The sequence below is a fragment of the Tenrec ecaudatus genome, chromosome 11 (genome assembly GCF_050624435.1).
Source record: "Tenrec ecaudatus isolate mTenEca1 chromosome 11, mTenEca1.hap1, whole genome shotgun sequence".
NCBI lineage: Eukaryota > Metazoa > Chordata > Mammalia > Afrosoricida > Tenrecidae > Tenrec > Tenrec ecaudatus.
The window spans coordinates 79,674,882-79,698,711 of record NC_134540.1 but is presented as its reverse complement, the minus strand read 5'-3'; the positions used below and the strand labels follow the sequence as shown (position 1 = coordinate 79,698,711).

Sequence of the window (23,830 nt, the reverse complement as noted above, 5' to 3'; positions counted from 1 at the left end):
GAGATAAGCAGGTTTGCTTGTTCTCGATCCCTGCTCAGTCTTCTGTGTCCTTCCCTCTCAGCCTTCCTGGTTGCAGGGCTTGTTCAGGATGAGCTGAGCAGAACGCTGTCAGGTTCCAGTAGACAGTTTGGAAAGGACACAGCCAACTTCAGAGAACCAGGCTTGCCTGTCCTTGGTTGCGTGACTAATGGCCTTCTTTAGGGGAAAGTTCGCTGTGGTTACAGCATCTTCAGTACTCATGCCCAGGATGAGAGCATCTACTTCATGCTCCTTCCACCTCTCCGTGGCATTCGAAGTCTGAACATGGGAAATGAGCAATACAGTGTTGGAGCTTTAGAGTCCTAGAAAAAGGGCCATGTTTATTTCCTCCCAGGGCCGGGAAAGGCAAGTGACATTTGAGTCTTGCCAACCACGAGAAGTAAATTGTCACCCAGTTGCTTTTTCTTCAACGGCCCTGAGTGTGATTGAGAATTCTCCCACCACCGCAGCTGGTGGGCTGTTTTTAACCTTTATCCTACGTGGGTGGCCTTTCTTCTTTCTTCTTTCAGAAATGGACCTGGCATTCTTGAACTGTGGCCCACTGCCCTCCCCTTACTGTGAGGCAGTATAATTAGGCCTGTGCTGACACAGGCGGGGCACCCGGAGTCAGCGTCGCCTTGGCAGCACCTGGGCCTCTCGCTATAATTAGGCTGGTCTTTAGGTTTGAAATAGGTGGTTCCAGGGAAGAAAAGAAGGGGCAGGTGGTGAGACAGAAATGAAAGGTTTTAGAAGCCTACTATTTCCCCACATCGTTAAAGGAATTGCTGAGGGAGAACAACAGGCCGTTGTGAATACTGCGAGTTTGAAAATCAGGAAAGGTGTGCATTAGGCTTGGCTCCTCACCATACGTGCTCGATCTATATGCCGAGCAGATCATCGGAGAAGCTGACTTAGAAGAAGAAGAATGTGACAGCAGGATGGGAGGAAGGCTTATTAACAACCTGTCATATGCAGATGACACAACCTTGCTTGCTGAAAGCAAGGGTGGCTCGAAGCACTTCCCAATGAAGATCAATGATTGTAGCAGCGGTTCTCGACCTGTGGGTCTCACCCCTCTGGGGGGTTGAATGACCCTTTCACAGGGGTCACCCGATTCCTAACAGTAGCAAAATTACAGTTAGGAGGTAGCAATGAAAATAATTTTATGGTTGGGGGTCACCACAATATGAACTGTATTAAAGGGTCGTGGCATTAGGAAGGTTGAGAACCACTGGATTGCAGCTTTCAGTGTGGATTATGACTCAATGTCAAGAAGATCAAAGTCCTCGCAACTGGCCAGTAGGTAACCGTGATCAATGGAGAAACGGTTGAGGTTGTCAAGGATTTTATCTTGCATGGATTCACAACCAATGCTCATGGAAGCAGCGGGCAAGAGAGCCAAAGACACGTTGCATTAGGTAAGTCTGCTGCACCAGACCTCTTCCAAGTATTGAAAATCAAGGAGGTTACTTTGAGGACTAAGGCGCCCCTGACCCAAGCTATGGGATTTTCAGTTGCCTCCTAAGCAGGTGAAAATCGGGACACTGAACAAGAAGGACTGAAGAAGAATGGATGTGTTTGAATGGTGGCGCTGGAGGAAACTGTCGAAAGCACCATGGACCGCTGAAAGGACACCCCAGTCTGTCTTGGAAGAAGGGAGGCCAGAGTAGTCCTTAGAAGCAAGAATGGCAAGACTTTGTCTATGTACTTTGGATTCATAAAGAAGGCATCCTGCTTGGTAAGGTGGAAGGACAGCGAAAAAGAGGAAGGCCTTCGAGGAGATGGCTTGGCACAGTGGCCGCAGCAATGGGCGAGGGCATGGGAACATTGCGAGGATGGCGCCGGACAGCGCGGTATTTCGTTCTGTTGTGCACAGGGTTCCTTTCCGTCAGAACTGGCTTGATGGCACCTAACAACAACTAAGGGAGGAGACAGGTGCTATAATTTTGGTTCTCCCTCCCCTCCCCGAGAGAGCAGGATCGATAGACCTTAGGTGCTCATGTCTTCCCCTCTTGCGTTGCTCCAGTAGTGACATTCTTAATGGCCTGCTATGGCCCCGGGTAAAGGACTCTGGTGGTGCAGTGCGTACACATTGGCCTGCTAACCACATGGGCAGCTGTTTGAAACCCCCAATGGCTCTGTGGGCGAAAGATGAGGCTCTCTCCTCCAGTAAACAGTTCCAGTTTCAGAAACCCACAGCAGCCATTCTACCAGGCCCTAAAACGTCGCTGTGAGTCAGCCTCAATTAGACGGCAGCCTGGTTTTTCAGTTTGTGTACCTGAGGAGTCAGTGAGTGGGAAGAACTAGGCTCTTGAATCAGATGTGGTTTCAAACCTTGGCCCAACTTGAGCCTAATCACCGTGGTCATTTTGGCCAAAATTCTTACCATCTCTGAGCAGAAGTTTCCTTCCTGTCCAATGGGGCTCGCTCGTGAGTGGAGCTTCGTGCAAGTCGATCAGATCATTCTTCTGTTGCTTTGGCGCGCACTCAGTCCGAGGAGTGTGAGGAAGCCGTGGGGAAAGCCACGCGCCTTCCCTGCACGGCATTTATGACAGATGGCACGGCGCGATTGGAGGGGGAGAAACTCAAGTCAGAGTGAATACTTGAAACACACAGGCTTTCGTTGCGAGGGGAGGGGAGCGGAGCCTGAGCGTGGCGCTGGAAGTAGTAAGGATGGAGCAGAGGGTTTCAGCGGAAGGACGGATACAGCGGAAACACCGACTCACTTGGGCCATGGCAGGGAGGGCATGAGACTAGAGGAGCCCCAGGACAGCTCTGACCGGTGCTTGGCTCTGGCTAGGTCTTTGGAGAACGCAGGACCACGCCCAGGTGCCCTCCGGCACGTTTCACAGTAGCCCAAAGGCGGAGATACCTGCAATATCTCAGCAGGTGCAAGAGGGACACCTGTGAGAGCCGACCCCGAGGGGAGTGCCTGGCTTTCCTGGCCCTCGCCATTTTCCCACTTTGTCAGGGTGCAGCTTTACCGCTTAAAAAAAACACACAACTCTCCATTAGTTGAAATTATTTGGGTTCTCTGCCTTCCTCGGGCGCTGGCCTTCGCGCATTTGAAGTGCAGTTGCCCACTCGGCCATTCGGACTCCCAGCAACCCTGTAGGACAGAGTAGAACTGCCTGGCTCGTCCTTCTCCTGTGGAGCAGCTGGTGGGTTTTGAACAGCTGACGTTGTGGTTAGCAGCTGAGTGTTTAACCATCCTTGCACCAGCAGGGCGCCTTAATATAGACGTACAGTAAGTTACTGCTCAGCCATTAGGAGAGAGAGACTGTCCCGAGGCACGCCGGAGGCAACACGGTGCCACCTGAAAACACGCTGAGCACAAGAAGTCAGTGCAAAAGGACAAACACTGTAGGATGTCGTGGTTACATTGTTAGGTGCCTTCAGGTCAGTTCTGCCTCATGGCAACCCTGCGCACCACGGAATGCAACAGTGCCCGGGCCCGGCTCTGCGCACAATGATCCTACGCACAGGCAATAAGCAAATATGTAGGAACCAAACATTGTGAATGAATGAGAGCCCTGGTGGCGCAATGTGTATGCACTGGGCTGCAAACTGCAAGGCCAGCAGCTCGAAACCACCAGACCCTCCGCAGGAGAGAGACAGGCTTTCTTCTCCCGTAGAGGTATCGTCTCAGAAACCCTATCCTAGAGGGTCGCTGTGAGTTGGCATGGGCTTGATGCCAGAGAATTTGTTTTGGTTTTCTGGGTTTGAGGGGTGGAGGAAGAGGGAGAATTTTTGGGGGGGGGGGGTCACTAAGTGTACGTCAAAGCTAGTGAAATCTTTTGGACGAGAATAGAAAGAAATGTGGCACAACTTGGAAAATGTCATCTAGGTCACACGGGGTTGTAACTGTGAGTCTTGCCTTGGTGAGGGTTTTACTGTGCGTATTTTCACCACAGTTGAAATAAAAACAACTATAAAGGTCTCTAAAGCTTTAACAGCAGCCACAAAGGAGCAGAGGGCTACTGTGATCCAGGAGGTTTGAGAGACACTGGATTCCATGTGGTACTTCTCTTGCAGGCCTCTCAGACTTTCATGTGTTAGCGTGGTGGTGAGTGGCTAAGGAGGAGGCACAAGACGCAGCATTTCTCCAGCGTTGACCAGGAAAGCCACACGTTGGTTAGCTCCTTCATTCAAAGGCGTGAGCCTGGTGCCTGAGGACTATCTTTTGGGAAGTGCTCCTGGAAGATTCCAGTTGCAGAAGAGTGGCCGAGGACGAGGAGCTTCTAGGTGGCCGAACGTGTTTGTGTTTTATAGAATGCCTGATACTGTCCTCACCTGAACTCGCAACGTCCTGTTTCTGCATCAGAATTGACCCTCACCTTGGCATAGGAGTTAAAATGTCATTTTCCCCTCCTGTGATGGTTTTAAGGCCTCTAAGCAGTTAAACCCGCATCTCTCTGCAGGTCATGTACAGGCGGATTCTGCAGCAGGCGGGATTTATCCAGTTTGCACAGCTTCAGTTCCTGGAAGCTAAAGAGCTCTTCAGGTAATTTAAGGTGTCGGTAGCAAGAGGTTCACGGCACTTTCCCTCCTTTGCACGTGTCTTCGATGATGTTCTCTGGCAAAACCTATTTCACCTGGGATGTTGTGGTGGAATGATGTTTCTGTGTTGCACACGGAATAGTGGTGCCTGTATGTAACAGTGGCCGTTGCTCGGTAACAGTGGTCTTCATGCTAGCAACCCCACTTGTCTGCCCTTCCCCCTGGTAGTCTTCATATAACCTCTGCATTGAGAGGGAGCGGGTGGGAGTTTGCTGAGGGACGCATACTGGAGTTGTGTGAATAATGGTTAAGGGCTTCGAGGTTGTTTAGCAAGGAGAATTCTAGAGTGAATTTCTACCACATGGAGGAGTCTTGGGGAGATAGGGTCTGTTCCTCCTTTTCTCTAGAGCTGGAACATGATCTGAGCAGCCCTGGTGGTGAACTGGTTACCCGTTGGGCTGCTCACCACATGGTCAGCAGTTTGAAACCACCGCGTGTTCCACGGGAGAAGGATGGGGCTTTCTACTCCTGTAAACAGTTACAGGCTCGGAAATTCACAGGGGCAGTTCAGTCCTGTCCTAACGGATCGCTTTGAGTTGGTATTGACTCAGTGGCAGTACATTGACATGATCTGAGTTTAGACAAAGAGACCCAGTCTTCCCGGGACACGGACGGAACACTTTCCTCTCTCAGAATACTCTTGAAATGATCCGTTCAGAATTTTAGCTCTCTTTCCCTCAGGAGGTCCCTGCTGACGTGTGAATGAATCCTGTACCAGTTGACAGCTCTGCGATGGGTGTTCTTTCCCTGGTCCCTCCCTTCCTCATCCAGAACCAACAGAAACCCAAACAGAACTTACTGCCATCAGGTCAGTGCCCACTCAGGACAGGGTAGACCTCCCCCTGTGGGTAGAAAGCCCCTTCTTTCTCCTAAAGAGGCACTGGTGGTTTTGAACTGTGGACCTTGCAGATGGCAGCACCCATGCATCACCACTACACCACCAGCTCTTCGATTCTCTCTCACCCAGGAGGGGAAGGGGAACTAGAGACATGTGAAGCCCATGCCTGTTCTCCCACACTCCTTTGCTCTCAGCCTGCTTCCCCTGGGGCTCATGCATTTTATGTGTGTGCCCAGTGAGGTCACTGCCCCTCGCATGATTGCTCATCCCTCCTTGGAAAAGGTCAAGTTAAACCTTCTGGGACAGTCTTTAAATATCCTCCCAAAGCCCAGCCTATAAAGTGAGTGTCCCGAATGCCTCACCAGAATAGATTCGGCCCCATGTAGAACCACCTAAATCAGAGGGTGTACATAGCCTCAGAATGGACCAGTGGCGGGCAGCACGCTACCTGCACCACTGTGTAGGATGTTCGCCTCCCTCCCCAGGCATGTGCTAAGTTAGGCCGGCCCACAGGGATAAGGTTTAGGGCCCTTTCACACAGTCATTTGTAAAGCACACAGAATTCTGAGCCCAGCGGGACTCATTCACCCAGTAGGAATGCCCTGCCTAACTTGTAAAGCTGTTGCCGTGGAGTGAGAACTCTGCGCTAGCACTTGATGTTCCCGGGACATCAGCGATGTTGGGTTTAGACTATAGATACCTTTCTGCCCTGTGGACGCAATTTCTTGGCTGTAAGTCTGAGATGTGTCCCGGTGGTGCTGGAGACCTCCTCACATGGGTAATGTGTGTGCCCTAAGACTGATTCATGAGTGAATCGGAAACCAGGGGTAACTGCTCATAAATCATCGAGCTGGGCCTCATTCTCAAAATCCTCCCCAACATAGAACTCCAGCGCATAACTTAACTTTGCCACCTAGGTTACAAGGGACATATGCCATGTGTCTGCCTCTCCAGATTTTACTACCTGCCCTTATCCCCAACTCTGCCCAGCACTTTCTTCATTTGGCACATGGCCTAAGCACCAGTGCAGGGGTCGAAGGCTCCGTAGGGTCCCTGCTTCTATGACGGGAGGTCACTAGTCTGGAGAAAGCGTGCAAGAGTTATGCAGCAAAGAAGCTTGCCAGGGTTGAGGGCGCTGTTAACTGCTGCCAATGTAAACAAGAAGGACGAGACCTGGATTCTAATGGTATGCTCGAAACTCTCTGGAAAATCCCACGAATGCTTCTGCATCACATTATAAGATCATTGATGAGAAAAATCACAAGTAGTTTCTTTCAAAGCATTTATTTATGGACAACCCCGTAAGCTGTTTATCATTTCGCGACAGGAAAGGCATTCATTTCAGAATAGCAGCACAGCTGTCCATCTGGTATACCATCCATTGTGTTGCTGTCTTTGCTGCGGCGACCCAGAAGTTCAGGAGCCCGCGTGGCATAGTGGTTACGAGTTACGCTGTGATCCACAAAGTCAGGAGTTCAAATCACCAGCCTCTCCGTGGGAGAGACTTTCTACTCCCGTAAAGAGTTGCAGACTGGGAAACTCGCAGGGGCAGTTCCTCCCTGTAGGGTCACTGTGAGTTCGCATCAGCTGGATGGAAATGAATTTGAGCGAGTGCTAAGTTTGACGTGTAAGTGTGTCAGATGTTTGGGCACCTCAGCGCTCTGTTATTGGCATGTCGTTTGTCGGGGGCACGTGGCTCTGAACTGGTGCTGGAGCGGCTGGCCAACGAGGACAGCCGCTTTATAGCGCTTGCCCGGATGCCCAGCTCCCCACTACTGTGTGCACACATGCACACCCTCCAGTGTTGTTTTGTGTGCCTACGTGTACTCTCTCTCTCTTTTTGCTTCATTTAGTTTGACACTGTAATTGCAGAAGCGGCCAGCTTGATGCCCGGGAGCTGATCTCTCTCTACCCCTTCCTGTTGCCTACCTCCTCCTCCTTCACGCGGGCTCACCCTCCTCTCCACGAGTACGCAGACCTGCACCAGCTCACGCGAGGGGACCAGGAGAAGATGGCCCAGTGCAAGCGGTTCCTCATGAGCTACTTGAATGAAGTCCGCAGCACCGACGTAGCAAACGGCTACAGGGAAGACGTCGACACGGCCTTGCTCAAGCTCTATGCGGAGACGGACCACGACAGCCTGCTGGACCTCCTGGTCACCGAGAACTTCTGTCTGCTAACCGACAGTGCCGCCTGGCTAGAGAAACACAAAAAGTGAGTATTTTCTTATGGCGTACCACCCCACTGCCGCCACCCAGCCCTCCTCCATCCATTGCCCCTTGCTAGGAAGCCAGCCGTTTGTGAAGTCCCCGAAGCTTACTTAGCCCCTATGATGTGTTGCGTTCCCAAGAGGTTTACCGAGTGGCTGCCATGAAATCATCACGACGACAGGAGCAGGGTGCTGCCCCAGAGTGGCCTGCAGACTAATGGAAAAGGTCTTGGAGGGCTTGAGCCCGGAGACCAGTGCTTTCAGCGTCGGGCAGTTTGGAGGAACTCTGGGGGTGTAGTGGCCGTACATTGGGCTGCCATCTGCAAGGTGGACGTTTCAAAATCACCAGCAGCTCCGCAGGAGAAAGACGGGCTTTCTACTCCCAGAAATAGTTACAGTGTCACATACTCACAGGGCATCTCTAACCTGCCCTAGAGGGTCACTATGAGTCAGTCTTGACTCCATGGCAGTGAATTTGGCTTTGTTTTGAACAGTCTGGAACTAGAAATAGCCTTTGTTAGGGGATGGATTGATTCTTAGGTTTCCCCCCTCCTCAGTCTAGGAATCATGAGTGAAATAAATCACACTCGTGTTAATAAAATTAATAGTAAACATTAGTGATTGGTAGGTAGCCACGCTGAAGAGAAGTCGGTTTAAAAAAGGAGCCGGAGGTTTGGGGGTGGGGGGGTTCGGATTCTGTTAGGAGCCCTGGCGATGTGGTGGTTACACATTGGGCAGTAACCTCAAGGTCAGCAGTTTGAGACCACCAACTGCTTCTTGAGAGAAAGACAGGTCTTTCTACTCCCTTAGAGAATTATAGTCTCGGCACCCACAGGGGCTGCTTTACCTTGTCCTGTAGGGTGGCTGGGAGCTGGATTGTGTTGAATAAAAGCTAACGGTTCAAAACTATTTCTTCATCCTTTGTGTGACTCACTAGGTGCCCAACTCAAATGCTAAGGAGTCCTGATGGCACCGTGTTTAAGTGTTCAACTGCTAACTGGTCGGTCAGCAGGCCACTCCATGGGAGAGAAACGAAGTAGTCTGCTTCTGTAAGATTTATAGCCTTGGAAGTTCTATGGGGCACTTGTGCTGTGTCCTGTAAACCCTAAACCAAACCCACTGGCCTTGAGTCAATTCTGACCATGAACTGTCACAGGAGTAGTAGGTAACCTCATCTCTCTCCTGCAGAGTGACTGGTGTGTTTGAACCACCGACCTTATGGTTAGCAAGCCCAGTGCTAATCTCATAGCGCATCCAATTGACTGGATGGCAGTAGTTTTTAATTTTTTTCTTAAACCCATTATTTTCTGTGCACCAGGCACTTAAATACATACTAGCTAAGTTGATTGGACTAGTCAGCTTTCTTTGGGCAAATAAGTAGCATCACATGGCTAGCCCTCAGTTTCTTCATCTAATTCAGGAATCACCCAAGCCCTTTGTTTTTAAAGGTTAATGGGAAATGAAGGGTTTGAGTGATTTCCTGTTTTCATTAAGCAATAAGAGTTTTGGTGAGGTTTATCTTGGTATGAATTGGAACTGGCTACCACCCAGGAGTCCCATAAAGAGCCAGGGCTTCTATGTTAGCTCCTGTTCATTTACCCTGGGGTGGGTCAGCTCTGTAATTGGACTCTGTGTGCGTGCTGGCTCTTGGAGTTACTGGTATACACTATGGACTGATCTTATTGTGGCTTGTGGTGAGTCCACGTGTGCAGAGGATTGTGCCCCACAGCTGCTTCAAGCGTGGGTCCTTTAAGAAGCAGATCGCCAGGCCTTTTTTCTGAGGTGCCATCTTCTAGGGTAGGAGGGAGGTCAAGCGTGGTTCAATGGTTGGCACACCGGGACATCATTATTTTGTGTAGGAGCCAGCGCATGCACTGCTGCCTCGTGTTAGTGACTTGGGAAGGTGGGACCTGGAGAGCCAGTGTAGCGACTTTCTTAACACGTAAACAACAGAGAGCGGTTCACACAAATACTTCAACAGCTGGAGTGTTTGCTTGTTGAGGGGGGCCAGGTCTGACATCTCACTGGATTGATGAGCTGACTCCAGTTCCCTCTGGGAAGGGGGTAGGCCAGGTGCTTGCCACTGCAGAACTTGGGAAGCCTGATAAAGGCGCACTGCCTGGGTGATGCCAGTGTTACCGCGAGCCTTTCCTGTTATCATTGCAGAAGTCAAGGGTTTGGAAGCTACTCACATGTCTCGTAAGTACTGAAACCCCAGAAAAAACAGACTCTCTGCCTTTGCGTCGATGCTGACTCATACTGACTCTATAGGGCAGGGGAGAACTACCCCTGTGAGTTTTCCAGACTGCGACTCTCTAGGGGACTAGGATGCCTCATCTTTCTCCCAAGGAGTGGCTGGTGGTTCTGAACTGCTAGCCTAGTAGTTAGCAGGCCAGTGAGTAGCCAGGACACCACCAGGGCTCCTGGATTAAAGCTCAGGTCCTCGAATCCTGGATGCCCTCCTCTGCCTTCCCTCTGGGGTACCTGGGCCATGTTGGCAGTTACCGCCGTTGTTCTTATTCCTCACCCCTTCCAAGTATTTTTCTGTTATCTCATGACAGGCTAATCATTTTAACTGAAGAGCTATGAAATTGTACTAATATTTGAAGCAAATTAGAAAGCACTCCCATATGTAATTTCCTCACATATGATTGTCGGGTTTTTGTTGTTTCAGCATATCTTAGATTGGAGTGTGAACCTTTTGGGAAGCTGATAAGCCATAACTTATGGGCACCCTCAGTCCCTTGGTTATAAACCGCTAACTCATGTACAAATCAACAACCCAAAGTGATGCAGCAGCCTATGTGGAACCTATTGCACTGACGTTCTAGGGATTAACAGTTGGGCACTACTTTGCAATGCACATCAAAACATTACTTTGACAACCTTATTGTTAAAGATTTTCCATTATATCTGGAAGGGGTTCTTTCTTATTTTGTGTATTGAAAAGTACACTATATATTAAAACAGACATTTAACCAAAGCTAGATATTAGCCATACATTACCGTTCCAACTTAGCATGACTACCTTCTCTCATAATCCGGGGACTGGCCTGTACTAAACATAAATCAGCAAAATGGAACATCCCAAGTTGGCTATGCAAGTCCCAGGTGGGCAGAAATAGGAAGTGCCCCGAACCAGGGTGTGTTAGTGTGGGTGCTGCCCACAGTAGATGGCAGGCAGAGACTGTGCTGACCGTGTTGGTATCTTGCAGGTACTTTGCACTTGGACTGCTTTACCATTACAATAACCAAGACGCCGCTGCCCTTCAGGTTAGTCCGTCTTAACATGATTTAGAATCTGGTGCCTTCTAACGTCAAGAAAACAAGCATGACAGGTTTGTTAGGGAACTCCCTGACCTAGTGCACGTGCTTTTACAGAACCCTACAAAATAGTGAGGAGGAAGGTTTCTTAGTGAGGTGGTAGCCAGGAGCATACCTTTTATTTTGTCTTTAGACCTCTCTGAAGCACATCACCAAGGTAGAGTTCCTGAGAATGCTGAAGGTAAAAACACGATTTCTCACCAGCCAGCAAGGCACGTAACCATCGCTGGCTTGTCAGCTGATGGCGGCTGTGTGTGGCAGGTAGACTTTCCGCTGTTAGAATAACTACTAGCAAATAGAGACAGCAGGAGCACTAGGTGGCCAAAGCACCGAGCTTTGTCTAAACCACGACATCTCACCGTCACGGTCTACAAAGGACTGCAGCCACCAAGTCCCATGGTGAGGAAGTGGGAAGTGGCACTCAGCTGGCAGCAGTGGGCCGATGGCTTCTTTCTGGGGCTAGGCATCGCCAGCGGTAGCTTGTCTCTTTCAGAATAAGCATTTTTCGTGCCCGCCCCTCTCCTCGTACATTTGACTTTCTATTTGCACGACTGTGACGCCACTGAAAACAGAAAGAAAGAGAAAGCACATGGTGCTTAGTTTCTTTTCAGTTTCCTGAGCCATATCCTCAGCATTACTGATTTCTCTGGGCCAAACTGAACAAGCTCGCTGCCATCGAGCCACTTCCGACTCAGAGTGACCGTGTAGGGCAGGGCCACCCCCTGCCCCCAGCGCACTGCACCCGTGGGTTTGCGCAATTGGAGCTACAAGAGTTGAAAGCTTCATCTTTCTCTCTCAGAGACGATGGTGGGTTCAAAGTGCTGACCTTGAGGTGGCAGCCGACTCATAAAACCACTGCACCACCAGGAAAAAGTGGTGATGGTGGTAGTGGTGAGAGTGCTTTAAGCATTTCAAAGTTCCCTCCTACTTTGGAATGTATTTTAAAAGGCCAAGTGAGTGAGCTTCCGTCCCTTTTCTAAGCCAGTTCTATGAGATCTGTAGCTTGACAAGAGCCACAGAAACGGCACGGCACTTCCTATGTCCTGTCGCCCTCTCCCCCTCCCCTCCTAGTTGTGGGTGAGCATCGTGAACGGAGAGATCCACGACCCCACGCGCGCCGACCTGTATGACTACGTGGTGGACTTCCTGACCTACTGCTCAGACCGGGAGCTGGTGTGGCGGCACGCGGACTGGCTGCTGCAGAAGAGTGAGGAGGTGTGTGCTTCGTTCCCGCGCCCTTCGCTGGCCTGGGCAGAGCAACCCAGCAGAAACTCGATTCCCACTCTACTTTCTTTCTCTTGGAAAGGCTTCATTTCCTATCACTTTCTCAAGGGGAAACATTTCATTGCAGTTGAATAGAGAACGTTAAAATTTGTCATCCAAGCAGTTTTTTAAATGGTTGCGAAATAGGGTGACAAAATTTACCACATGAGCACTTTCTACTTTGACACTAGATACATCCAGCGTGGTGCAGCCATCTCCGCTACCTCCAAGCCTTTCCCATCACCCCACACAGCACAGTGTGTCATTCAGCACCTGCCCTTGAACCATATGAACGCCAGCTCCTCCAGAAGTCCTGTGTCTGTGCTTCTGAGACCCTTCAGTCTTCCATGCTCTTCAGAATCTTCTTTCTAGGCAGGCCCCCCTGATAGCCAAGGTTAAGCCAGGGCAGTTTCTTAGCAAGTTCTTAACAACTTTGTTAAATGGGCATGAAACCAACTCTCGAAGTGGGGCCCTTTATCTTCTGTGGGGTGGAGCAGGTGAGGCGGAGACTTAACAATGTCTGATCCTTGGAAGGAAGGAGAAAGCTTTAACACCAGGCAAGCTGCTGCCCCTGTTTCTGCTCCCTCCACCCCTTAGGCTGTGGAGGAAGGGAGGATACTGTGGCCAGGACTGGGCTCCTCTTGGAGGACCAGGAGGTGATGGCCCTAGAAAAGTATGGGCTGTGGGTAGGGGCTGCGGGGAAGGCAGTATGTGCCGGCCAGAGTGACAGAATCCCTCAACTGGAGGCAAGAGGACATTTCCGTTTTCACAGTCACAGAGGTCTATGTGCATTTCCCTGACTGACTCCTGAGTGGCAAACTCGCTTTCTGACACTGGACCTTGATGTGGAGTTTCTAAGAATTGCTCCCGTGACTGTCTTTCTACAGTTAGAAGTGAAACACATTCCTCATGGCACTGCCCTAACTGGGAGGTGGAAGGCCAGTGACCGTGTGCCTTGGGAATCTTTTACTCCACCTGTGCTTTGCCCTGTGCACACATGCAGGGCACAGCCCACATGTTCCTGCATCACGAATCTGTGAGAATCATAAGTTTAGACTTGACCCAGTGCTGGTATAGGGTATCAGCTGGCATTGACTGTCTTCTGCAAACCAGTTCATGTACCTAGCACTTCACATGTGTTGTCCCTTTGAAACATCAATCTTGATTCCATGGGTACCCCTAGGTGGTGCAGCCAGTTAAGTGAGAGTGGAAAGGTTGGAGGTTTGACTCCACCCAGAGGCTTCTTGGAAGCCAGGCAGAGTGCTCTGTTGCCCAGAGGTCACAGCCTTGAACACCCAATGAAGCAGCTCTCTCCTCTGCACACCCGGCTCACCATGAGTCTGGATTGACTCGAGGGCCACTACCAGCAGGAGCACTGCCCCATAGGATGGATATGACTTACAGGTAGGAAAACAGGGACTCAGAGAGGTCAAGACACTTTCCCAAGGTCATACAGTTGTTGAAGTTGAGTCACATCCAGGCTAGCCCAACCCCAAATTCATACACATAACAGCTATGTTATTTCTCTGTGTGTGTGTGTGTGTGTGTGTGTGTGTGTGTGTGTGTGTGATATACGGAGTACGAGTGCACATGTATAAGGGGTCAAGTGAGGTGCCACGGGTTCGTTTCTCTTCTTCCCTATTTAGACTGACCTTCAGTCAGATGCCCCAGGTGATCACTGCAGGAAGGCAGCCAGGTGATCTTGTCCAGTGACCAGCAGGGCCACTCTGAGACCGGTCATGTATCTGTCACTGCAGGCACATGATAGATCATCACTGTTGAGAGAACAAAGGGTTAACTATCCTGAATCTCCAGGATTTTAAAACAGCCTCTCATCGCACTTGATAGCAAGTGACCACCCTTGGTCTCTGGTAACCTTTAATATTGAGAATTTGTCACTCCTAGTTTGCAAAACAGGATGTTAATAGTGCTTCATTCTTTAGGATCTGACCTTCTGTTAAAACAAATCCCAGTGGGATTTAGGAAGAGGGCTTCGGGATTTAGGTGCCTTCCCTACCTCTGCCCTCTGGCCCTTGTTCCTGCCCCACTCTATCCCAGTGTCTTTTGATGGATGGCTTTTTTGCCCAAGGCTCATAGGATCAGTGATCAAAGCCCCGATGACGACAGTAGCTTTGAGAAGCATCGTAACAATGGCACTACGCCTATTTCAGGTTGGAGTTCAAGTTTTTACCAAGAGACCTTTGGATGAAGAGCAGAACAGTTTCAATCCAGACGATGTCATCAATTGCCTTAAAAAATACCCAAAAGCCCATGCGAAATATCTGGAGCACCTAGTTATCGACAGAAGGCTGCAGGTGAGCACATCAGACAGGTAGACCTGCGTGCAGGCTGTCAGGTCACCATGGTCATATAATAGACGGAATGAGACTATAACCCTTTGGGGCAAATGGCTCTCAAGCTCAGCCTGTACTTTTTGATGGTCTGAAAGGGAGGGCCTTGAGGCTGGGGGAGCGAACAAGCAAGTAGCCTTTCTTCCCACCCTCCATCTCATCTCTACCCAGCTTCTATTTTCCTTCCCCTTTCCTGCTCGCCTTCTCTGTCCCTCCTAGAGGGAATGGGAGAAGCTGTGTCCTATTGCAGACCACTTAATTCTGGCGCACTGCACTCCTCCGACGAGAATCCTTGTTTTGAAGAAAACCTTTCTCTCTTCCCCAAAGATGATAGGGTCATCTTCTGGGTGGCATGATCTCTGAGAGGGTTCTGGGGCAGCTAGTGCGTGGTGGTCCCTCACGGAGGCGCGTGTCCTGGCTCCGTCGTTCCCCTGCACAGCCTCAGCCTGTCTACGCTCCAGCTGCCCCGAGAGATGCCCGGTCCCACACACTGCCAGTGCTCTTTGTCAGCTCGGGCCCCTCCCTGTTCTCTGCAGAAGGAAGCGTATCACACTCAGCTTGCTCTCCTGTACCTGGAGGAGGTGCTGCAGAAGACGCCCAGCACCAGCGGCAAGGGTGCAGAAGTGGCTGGGACGCAAGCCAAGCTCCAAAGTCTGCTCCAGAAATCCGACTTGTACAGAGTCCACCTTCTGATAGGTGAGCATCGTTTCCGTATTCTCTCCACTTAAAAGGCTCTGTCCGAGGCGTGGGGGCAGAGCTCAGTGCTCGGGCTGAGGACAGCACCTGTGGGAGTCCACCGGTGGCCCTCCCGGCCGAGTCGGTGAAGCTGCTCCTGCTGCCGCCCTTCAGAAGCAGATTGACCTAAACTGAGGACCTAAAAGCTGTCTTGGTAGACGTTGGGAAGTTATCAGTAACTCTTTCATTTAAACTTTTTCGTTCAGTTATTTTGTTTTTGAAAGTAATTTTTTTTTTGTTATCTTGAGGTCCCTATTGAGGCTCACAGTGCTGCATTTCAACCGTGTTCCGGTGTCCAGTCCTGTGACAGGAACGTCTTTATTTGGCTTTGGGGGAATGATATTATCCTAGTTTCTTTTGCTCAAGGCCGTGTTGGCGCAGGGGCTTTTCCGGCTGGCCCTGCCCTCCCCCACCCCCAGCTGCCTGCTCTTAGGGAACCTGTGGTCCCATACGCCAAGCAAGGTAGCGTAGACATCTTGGAGGGGGTCTGGTTCGCATCTCCTCCAGGGAGCGGAGACAACGCTTCTACACGATGTAGTGTCACACAGTCGCATTTATGTGCAGTGGACACCATGGACTGGTCTCTCTCTTTTTATTAATCATTTTATTGGGGGCTCATGCAACTCATCACAGTCCATACATCCTTCCATTGTCTCAAGCAAATTTGCACATCTGTTGCCATCATCATTCTCAAAACATTTGCTTTCTACTTGAGCCCTTGGTATCAGCTCCTCATTTTTTCCCTCTCTCCCTCCCTCCTTCCTGAACCCTTGATAGTTTATGAATTATTTTGTTTTCATGTCTTACACTGTCCGATGTCTCCATTCACCCACTTTTCTGTTTCCCCTCCCCCGGGAAGGAGTTATATGTAGATCATTGCGATCAGTTCTCCCTTTGTTCCCCCACCTTCCCCTTACCTTCCTGATATCGCCACTCCCATTATTGGTCCGGGGGGGGGCGGGGGTTCTGTCCTGGATTCCCTCTGTTTCCAACTTTTTTGTGTAACCATGTACCTGCTCCAGTCTAGCTGGATTTGTAAGGTAGAATTGGGGTCATGATAGTGGGGGGTGGGGGGGAAGGAAGCATTGAAAACTAGAGGAAAGTTGTATGTTTGTTTCATCATTGCTATACTGCACCCCGACTGGCTTGTGTCCTCCCCGCAACCTGTCTATAAGGGGATGTCCACTAACTGGTCTCTTGCACTAGTTGACAGCCCAGATTTCTAAACTTGCACTTTCTGGGATGAGTAGTAGCGCGTTTTACTTTAACACAGGTTATCACTGTTACTATGGTTACTGGGCCGCATAGTTCCACTTGCTCAGTGTGTATTGTGATGCTGAGTTTTCATATAAACCACGTGAAGGGTAAGCCCTGTGGTTGCCCCAGTTTTACAAGAGAGTAAACCAGAGCTTAGCAAGGGGCCCATTCACCCCAGGTCGCTCATAGGAGAGCCAGGACATGCACACAGGTCTGAGTATGTCACGTGAACACCACTTCCTCCCCAGCTGCCCTGCATCTGTGCAGCCACAGTGCTTACTCCTAGCCAGTGTTCGTCCTGGCAGGCCACTGTCCACGCTGCGCTGGCTGCTCAGTCTTGTTGAAGAGCACCCCTCGTTTATAGCCTACTTAGGAGCCCTGCTGGCACTGCCAGGTCAGTGTTGGACTGCTAACCTCAAGATCGGCAGTTCAACGCCACCGACCCTTCTGTGGGAGAAGGATGAGACTAGCTGTCCCCTTAAAGATTTACAGCTTCCGAACTCCTGGGTAGGACCACTGTAAGTCAGAATTGACTATTCGCAGTGGACCAGGGTGGCTATGTAGTTTACCCTTTTGAAAAAGCATGCTAGAAATGAGTTTGCCGATCAGTGTTTTCATTCGTCCAGCCTTTGTGAGCATGACTAGGGCATCAGGCACTGCCCATCGTGGATATGAAGACGAAAAAGACTTGGTTCTGGTCCTCAAGGGTCCCATTGAATGGGCATGCCGATGAAGGCTGGTAGATGTTCCGGACTGGGCAATGAAGCGTGCCTGAGCGTGGAGAGAGCAGGGTCAGCCTCCTGGAGGAGGTCACACGTGACAGTCATCAAGTGTCCGCCTAGGTTTGCAGATAAAAGCCGGGAGCACGTAGAGAACAGGGATTCCCTCAGAGGCACGCGGGAAAGAGCACTAGAAACTAAAGAACACCCCTGGCCCATGCTTGCCGGCGAGGTGGCTTGGGAATGTGTCGGCCTGGGGAAGTTGTAGGGATGACTGTCTAGTCTGCTTGCACTGAGAAGCACATAGGCATAAGGAGGATGGATGGGAGTCACCACGTAAGGGTAAATTACTTTGCTTTTCCTCGCTGCCTTTGCCCTTCTTCCTGTGCCTTCAACACGGTCGCCACTGGGTAATTCTCTGTTGACGTTTCATCATAGAGATGGCCAGGGGGGCGTGCCGCTCTCCTGCCCAGAGCTATAGTTAGTACATTGTAGACCCCTTTGCTAAAGACTGTGGCGTCTGCTTCATGTACCAGAATTGATGGGCAGCTGGAGGGCCTTGCTGTGGCTGCGCTCAAGTGCAAAGTGCCTGTAATTGGGCCCTTGAAGTAGCCATCATCCGTAGACTACCCCTTTGCCGTAGGAAGAACTCTTACATGCCATTCCTATAGGTTACATTTGTGATGCAAAGCAAAGAGGCTGGGCGACCAGACACAGCCGCTCAGGCAGGACCTGTGGCAGAGCTGAAGCTGCCTTTGGAGGGGGTCTTTTCCCAATCGCCTGGGAACGTAAAAGACCGGAGAAATAAAACCCTTAAGTCACATGGTATGAATTTAATATATATGTATAAAGTATATATATACTCAAGTGTAAGCCAACCCAAATATCAGACGAGGCACCTAATTTTACCACAAAAACTACATTAAAAATGTGCTGAAAATTTTGGCTTATCCGCTAGTATACATGATCTATCTATCTATCTATCTATCTATCCATCCATCCATCCATCCATCCATCCATCCATCCCCATCTTCCTCCCAATAAAATGTATTTTAAATAGGAATGAAAGCGGTTAGACGGGGTTCTGACTGCTTTTTGGAAGGAAGTGATGCTGCCCAGGAGGTAGAGCTGGCAGCATCTCCTCTCGGCAAAAAAGGAACCCTTTCTTGGGCAAGACGAGTAACCATGGATGAATCGAAGCCTGGAGCTGCTTTGTTTGTCAGTTCCCTGGGCCATCCGAGATGCGGATTCTTGGTTTAACAAATCTAGACACCAGAGCAAATGTGCATTCTGAGCACGGGCTCCAGCCCTGGATTCAGACTTGGAACAGCACTGAGGAAAGTCTGGTCTTAGTCATCTAGGTGGCAGTGTTTAGCAACATCTCGGGAACCAAATGCGCTTCGCCTTCTCCCGAGAAGGCGGCCCAAAGGCAGGCTGCGCCCGAGTGGCCTGCTCCTGGGTTCCCCTGTGTCCCGTGTCGGTCTCTAACCTGCAGCTTCTGCTTGACAGAGAAAACCCAGGGCACAGGCCTGCACATGGAGAGCGCCATCCTGCACGGGAAGCTGGGGGAGCACCAGAAGGCCCTGCACATCCTGGTGCACGAGCTGAAGGACTGCTCTGCGGCTGAGGACTACTGCCTGTGGAGCTCCGAGGGCAGGGACCACCCCTACCGGCAGCGCCTCTTCCACACGCTGCTCTCCATTTACCTCAGCGCCGACCCCTCCGACTGTGGGCTGGTCGTGGCCGCCGTGGACCTCCTGAATCACCATGCCACAGAATTTGATGCGGCCCAGGTTTTGCAGCTGCTGCCCGACACCTGGTCCGTGCAGCTCCTCTGCCCATTCCTGATGGGAGCCATGAGGCAGAGCTTCCACACCAAGAGGATGACTCAAGTGGCTGCGGGCTTGGCCAAATCTGAAAACTTAATCTACAAATGTGACAAGGTGGGTGTGTGGCCATTTGGGCAACCTAGCATCCCTGACCAGTTGACATTTTTTTTTAAGAGTAGACTTTACTTATGGAAAAATATATGTCATTTCTTTTCCCCGCTCTATGCCTTTCTCACTCATTGCCAGCGAGTTGATTCCGACTCATCGCGACCCTATCAATCAGGCGTCCTCAAATTACGGCCCGCGGGCCACATGCTGCCCGCCGAGAACATTTATCCGGCCTGCCGGATATTTTTGCCCCGTTTGTTTTTTTACTTCAAAATAAGATATGTGCAGTGTGCATAGCAATTTGTTCATAGTTTTGTTTTTTTTAAAACCATAGTTCAGCCCTCTAATTGGTCTGGGGGACAGTGAACTGGCCCCCTGTTTAAAAAGTTTGAGGATCTCTGCTATAGGTCATGGTAGAACTTCACCTGTGAGTTTTGGACACTTAACTTTCTACAGGAGTGGAAACCCCCATTTTTACCCCACAGAGCGACTGGTGGTTTCGAACACATAACCATGACACCGCCAGTCATTCAAAGACAGGATTCTACTCCTAGAGAAGCTGAGGTATATATGGGTAGGGTCACAAGGCGAGCTGGTAGGTATTCATCTCTCCCTTTTCAGACCCTGACAGTCCAGAAAGAGGTGTGAGGAAGGCGAAGGGAGGGAGGATGTTGTGCTCTTTCAAGTCGATGCTGCCTCATAATGACCCTTGTAGGAGAGGGTGAAACTGCTCCACAGCACCCCCTAGGCTGCAGTCTTTACAGAAGCAGCTGCTAGGTTTGAACTGCCAACCTTTCGGTCAGTAGTTGAGTGTTTAACCATCATACTACCACCAGGGCTCCTTCAAGGGACAGACACCATCACAGCTGACACATGCTGCACACATAGTAGGTATGCAGCCGCTATTACAGGGGCTTGACGTGATTGCTATAATTTCATCATCACGGCTTTCTGTGGTATCTACTATTCCTGTCTGCATTTCACGGGAAAGGAAACTGAGGCACATAGCTATCTCACCGAAAACCAAACTCACTGCCATTAAGTCAGTGCTGACTCATAGTGACCCCCTGCGTGGTTCTGAAACAGTAACTGTTTACAGGAGTACAAAGTCTCATCTTTCTCCCTTGGAGCTGATGGTGGTTTCGAACTGCCGACTAGCGGGATCGCAGCCCAATTCATAACCACCACACCCGCAGGGCTCCAAGAGAAGTCGCACAGGTGTTAGCAAATGGAGGCAGCCAGATAGGAATTCCTGAGCAACTCAGAGCTGCCGGTTCTCAGTCTCTGTGCGCTCCTTTGCCTCTGGAGACTTCTTTCTTGTGAGACCCAGACGCCAAAACAACTAGCGAGTGGCCCACGCCAAGGCTGGAGCGGGGACATAGTACTCTCCACTTCACGGTCATGTTGCCTGCATTCAGATTGTCTCCCTCTGCTACGAGGCTTCTGATTTCTTTGGCACAAGGAGCTTCATTTCTTCATCTCAGTATACTTTTAGGGCCGAGTCCAGCATTTGACGGGCATGTAGTCATTGTGGGTTGAATGTCTGCTGGAACTATTGAATGCATGATGAATTCACAAAGTTGCTACTCACTCCTACGAATAGACAGCCTTATGTGGGTTGATACCAGTCATTTGTCCACTGGGACTTCTTAACTTGTTAAAACTCAAGTCCCATTTTTCAGCTGGAGCTGTTGGCTTTACATCCCACCTTCACCCCCTTTGCAGCACGGACGTCATGTCCCCAAGAGCCCCGGGAGCATGCCTCAAACTAGCTGTGTCTGTGCCCTAGTCGCCTTATTTGCAAGTAAGAGGCCACTCACCGCTCATATGTGAATTTACTACAGTCCGTCCTTAAAACTGACAGCGCAGAGGACCGAGAAGAGTTTCTTGGATAGAAACATAAACACTGTCTGCCTCGGTCAGGCAAGCAGCAAGTACTTTGTAAAATAAGAAAGCCGTTTTGTAGCTCTCGTTCACCTCTGATTACTCAGAAGCTGCTAACCTAGTGGATGACAGGTTGGACGGCCTGCTAACCACAAGCTCAGCCATCGATCCCCTCAGCCACTCTGCAGGACGAGCCTTGGAAGCCCATAGGGACAGTTCTGCTCTGTCCTGTGGGGTTGCTATGAGTGAGGATTGGTCCCAGGCAGGGAGTTGGTTTCTTGTTGAAGTTCTAAGAAGGAGAGCCCTAGTAGCACTCAGCTGCTGACTGAAGGTTGGTGGTTGGAATCCACCAGCTGCTTTATGGGAGAAAATTGAGGCAGTCCTCATCTTTTAATGGTTACAGCCTTGCACACCGTACGGGACAGTGCAACTCCTTCCTGTAAGGGCACTGTGGATCGGAATGCATTCAAAGGCCACAGGTTTGGATTGGTTACTAAGAGCGTTTTAATTTTCAGCTCCTAATACCTTTTATAGTCTGTTTCAAGAAGTTGACATTACAACGGTCCTTGACAGTAACAATCTGTGGAGGAGGCCTCTCCGCTCTGGGAAAATAGCGCCTTGTTGTTCCTCTGTGTGACAGAATTCTTGGTCTCTTGCAGATGAAGGTAAAAGGAAGCTCCTTTCGGCTCTCGGACAAAAAGCTTTGCCAGATGTGCCAAAATCCCTTTTGTGAGCCTGTGTTTGTTAGATACCCAAATGGTGGTCTGGTCCACACCCACTGCGCTGCAAGCAGGCACACGCACCCGAACTCACCCAGCTCTGGCAACCGGACTTGAAAAAAGGCCCGCCTGGGCATGTGAGGGTGAACTCCTGGCCCCTCACCCAGCCTGCGGACGCAGAGCGCAGTGTGTTAAGCCGGGGAAGGGGCCACATCCCGGGAGCTGGCAGTGTGCAGTCAATGTGAAGCAGGGACTCTTAACTGCTGACCACTTTAGATGAATGTAAATGGGAAACACCTTAAAATACCAAGCCTACCCACAGAACCGTTTCAACCGACGACTTGTGCAGGTGCATAGTCATTAAAAAGGGAAAAAAAATCTCCTTTGAAAAAAATGAGCCTTTGCTGTGCTACCCAGACCCTTGGGTGCCCCCAGCACCCCTGTATCCAGAGACTTATTTGCACTGAAAACTTTTCCCCCACATGGCATGGAGATGCAGCCTCTCTCCCGGCGGTGGGCGTTCATCCATGGGGTCTCCTTTCCTGGCCTCCTGCGTCCCCACTCTCACCCTCCTGCCCCTGCTGTATGGGGTGTGGGAGCCCGCAGTGAATTCTCTGCCCATCCGCTCAGAGGTGGCCGCCCCTAGGCAGTGTTTCTCCTCATTCCTACCCTCCATTGCTCAGCCAGGCGAGATCCTGCCTCGTTCACCAAGCCCGTGCTGGAGGAAATCTGTCTGCTTCCAGCTGCAAAGCCAGCGGAGACCTCCCGAAGCACCGCTGCAGCGCCAGGCCTTATGTCAGATCCTCTGCTGATTTGGAACCCCATGAAGGACACCCCAAACCCAACCCAATGACAGCCAGTTGACACCGACTCACAGCGACCCTCTAGGACAGAGCAAAGTGCCCCGTGGGACTCCCCAGGCGGTGCACCTTTGTGGAAGCCAGGCTGCCTCATTGTCCTGCAGAGCACTTTCACCAGGGCGCACCAGGGCTCCTTCCTGAGTAACGCATCTGACTTTAAAAAAAAAATCATCATATATGTACGGGGTTGTTTTTTTTTTTTTTTGCTAAGAAGCTCCTCTGTCATATTTATTAGCCATCATTAGCTATTATTATTATTATTAAAAGTGTATCTCTGATTCAGTACCCAGGAAACGCAAAGGGAAGTACTAATGTGCACAAAGGGAGCTCTGAGGGACCGTGGTAAGCCTGCACCCGCAGCCAGCGCTTCAACTCGCCGAGCTGACTGAGGCCAGGAGCTGCCATTCCCACAGCCAGTGTTAGCCCCAGTGCGCCTAGGCTACCTTACCTCACCTTGCGGATGGTTTACTGCCCACTGACACACAGCGCTCCCACCTAACGGGTTAGGAGTCCGTTCTGTGTTTAAACTGAAGCTGTTGTTATTTCACTGCCCTCTCTCTTGGATTTACTCATTGCAACTATTGACTGGATTCTTAATCGTGAAGCTAGATCCCCCCCCTTGGCCCCCACACACCCACATATGTGCACACACTGGACCGCTCGGAGAAGAAGCTTGTCTGTGTGACAGGAGAGGAGCAGGGGAAAGCTCCTTGTTGTTCAGCCCAAGGCCTAGGCGGGATGAAGAGCTCATTGTCCTTCTCGAAACAATAATGGTCAGTCTTCTATTTTTGTCCTTCTGTGACTCCCAGTGGGCTGAGAAGCAAAACGTCCCTGCCTTGTTTGGGTGGCCTGGCACCCTCTGTCTCCCGTGACCTAAAGAATAAATGATTTCACAATTCTCCCTGTGGCTCCGCTGCTCACCGTGTCTGTTTGGTATGAAGTGGAAGCTGGTTGTGCACCATGGATGCCTCTGTTACGGGCTGGCCACCAGTCCGACACACGTGATCATTCAACTGGTGAGTTTGGTTTCTGTTCCTCAAAAAATAGGGGACCTTTTCCAGGCGACACTTCACCGTGAAAAGCCCTGTTTCTGCAGCCGCGCCGTGGGGAAAGGCTTGAAGAGGCCTGGGGCGGCGCCTTCCTAAGTTGTGGGTGT

General features: G+C 50.6%; 1 protein-coding gene across 4 annotated transcripts in view; it reads left to right on the top strand.

Annotated features, from left to right (window-relative positions):
* TGFBRAP1 (transforming growth factor beta receptor associated protein 1) overlaps nucleotides 1–23,575 on the top strand; it is a 65,134-nt gene extending 41,559 nt beyond the window's left edge. For all 4 annotated transcript variants that reach the window (XM_075563338.1, XM_075563339.1, XM_075563337.1 and 1 more), the window contains 8 exons: nucleotides 4,440–4,522; nucleotides 7,289–7,630; nucleotides 10,841–10,898; nucleotides 12,021–12,164; nucleotides 14,384–14,527; nucleotides 15,100–15,259; nucleotides 18,784–19,217; nucleotides 21,755–23,575. In XM_075563338.1, coding sequence (XP_075419453.1) covers nucleotides 4,440–4,522; nucleotides 7,289–7,630; nucleotides 10,841–10,898; nucleotides 12,021–12,164; nucleotides 14,384–14,527; nucleotides 15,100–15,259; nucleotides 18,784–19,217; nucleotides 21,755–21,931 — 1,542 coding nt within the window. In that variant the 3' untranslated portion in view covers nucleotides 21,932–23,575. The remainder of the gene's footprint in view (nucleotides 1–4,439; nucleotides 4,523–7,288; nucleotides 7,631–10,840; nucleotides 10,899–12,020; nucleotides 12,165–14,383; nucleotides 14,528–15,099; nucleotides 15,260–18,783; nucleotides 19,218–21,754) is intronic.
* The last annotated feature ends 255 nt before the right edge of the window (nucleotides 23,576–23,830 follow it).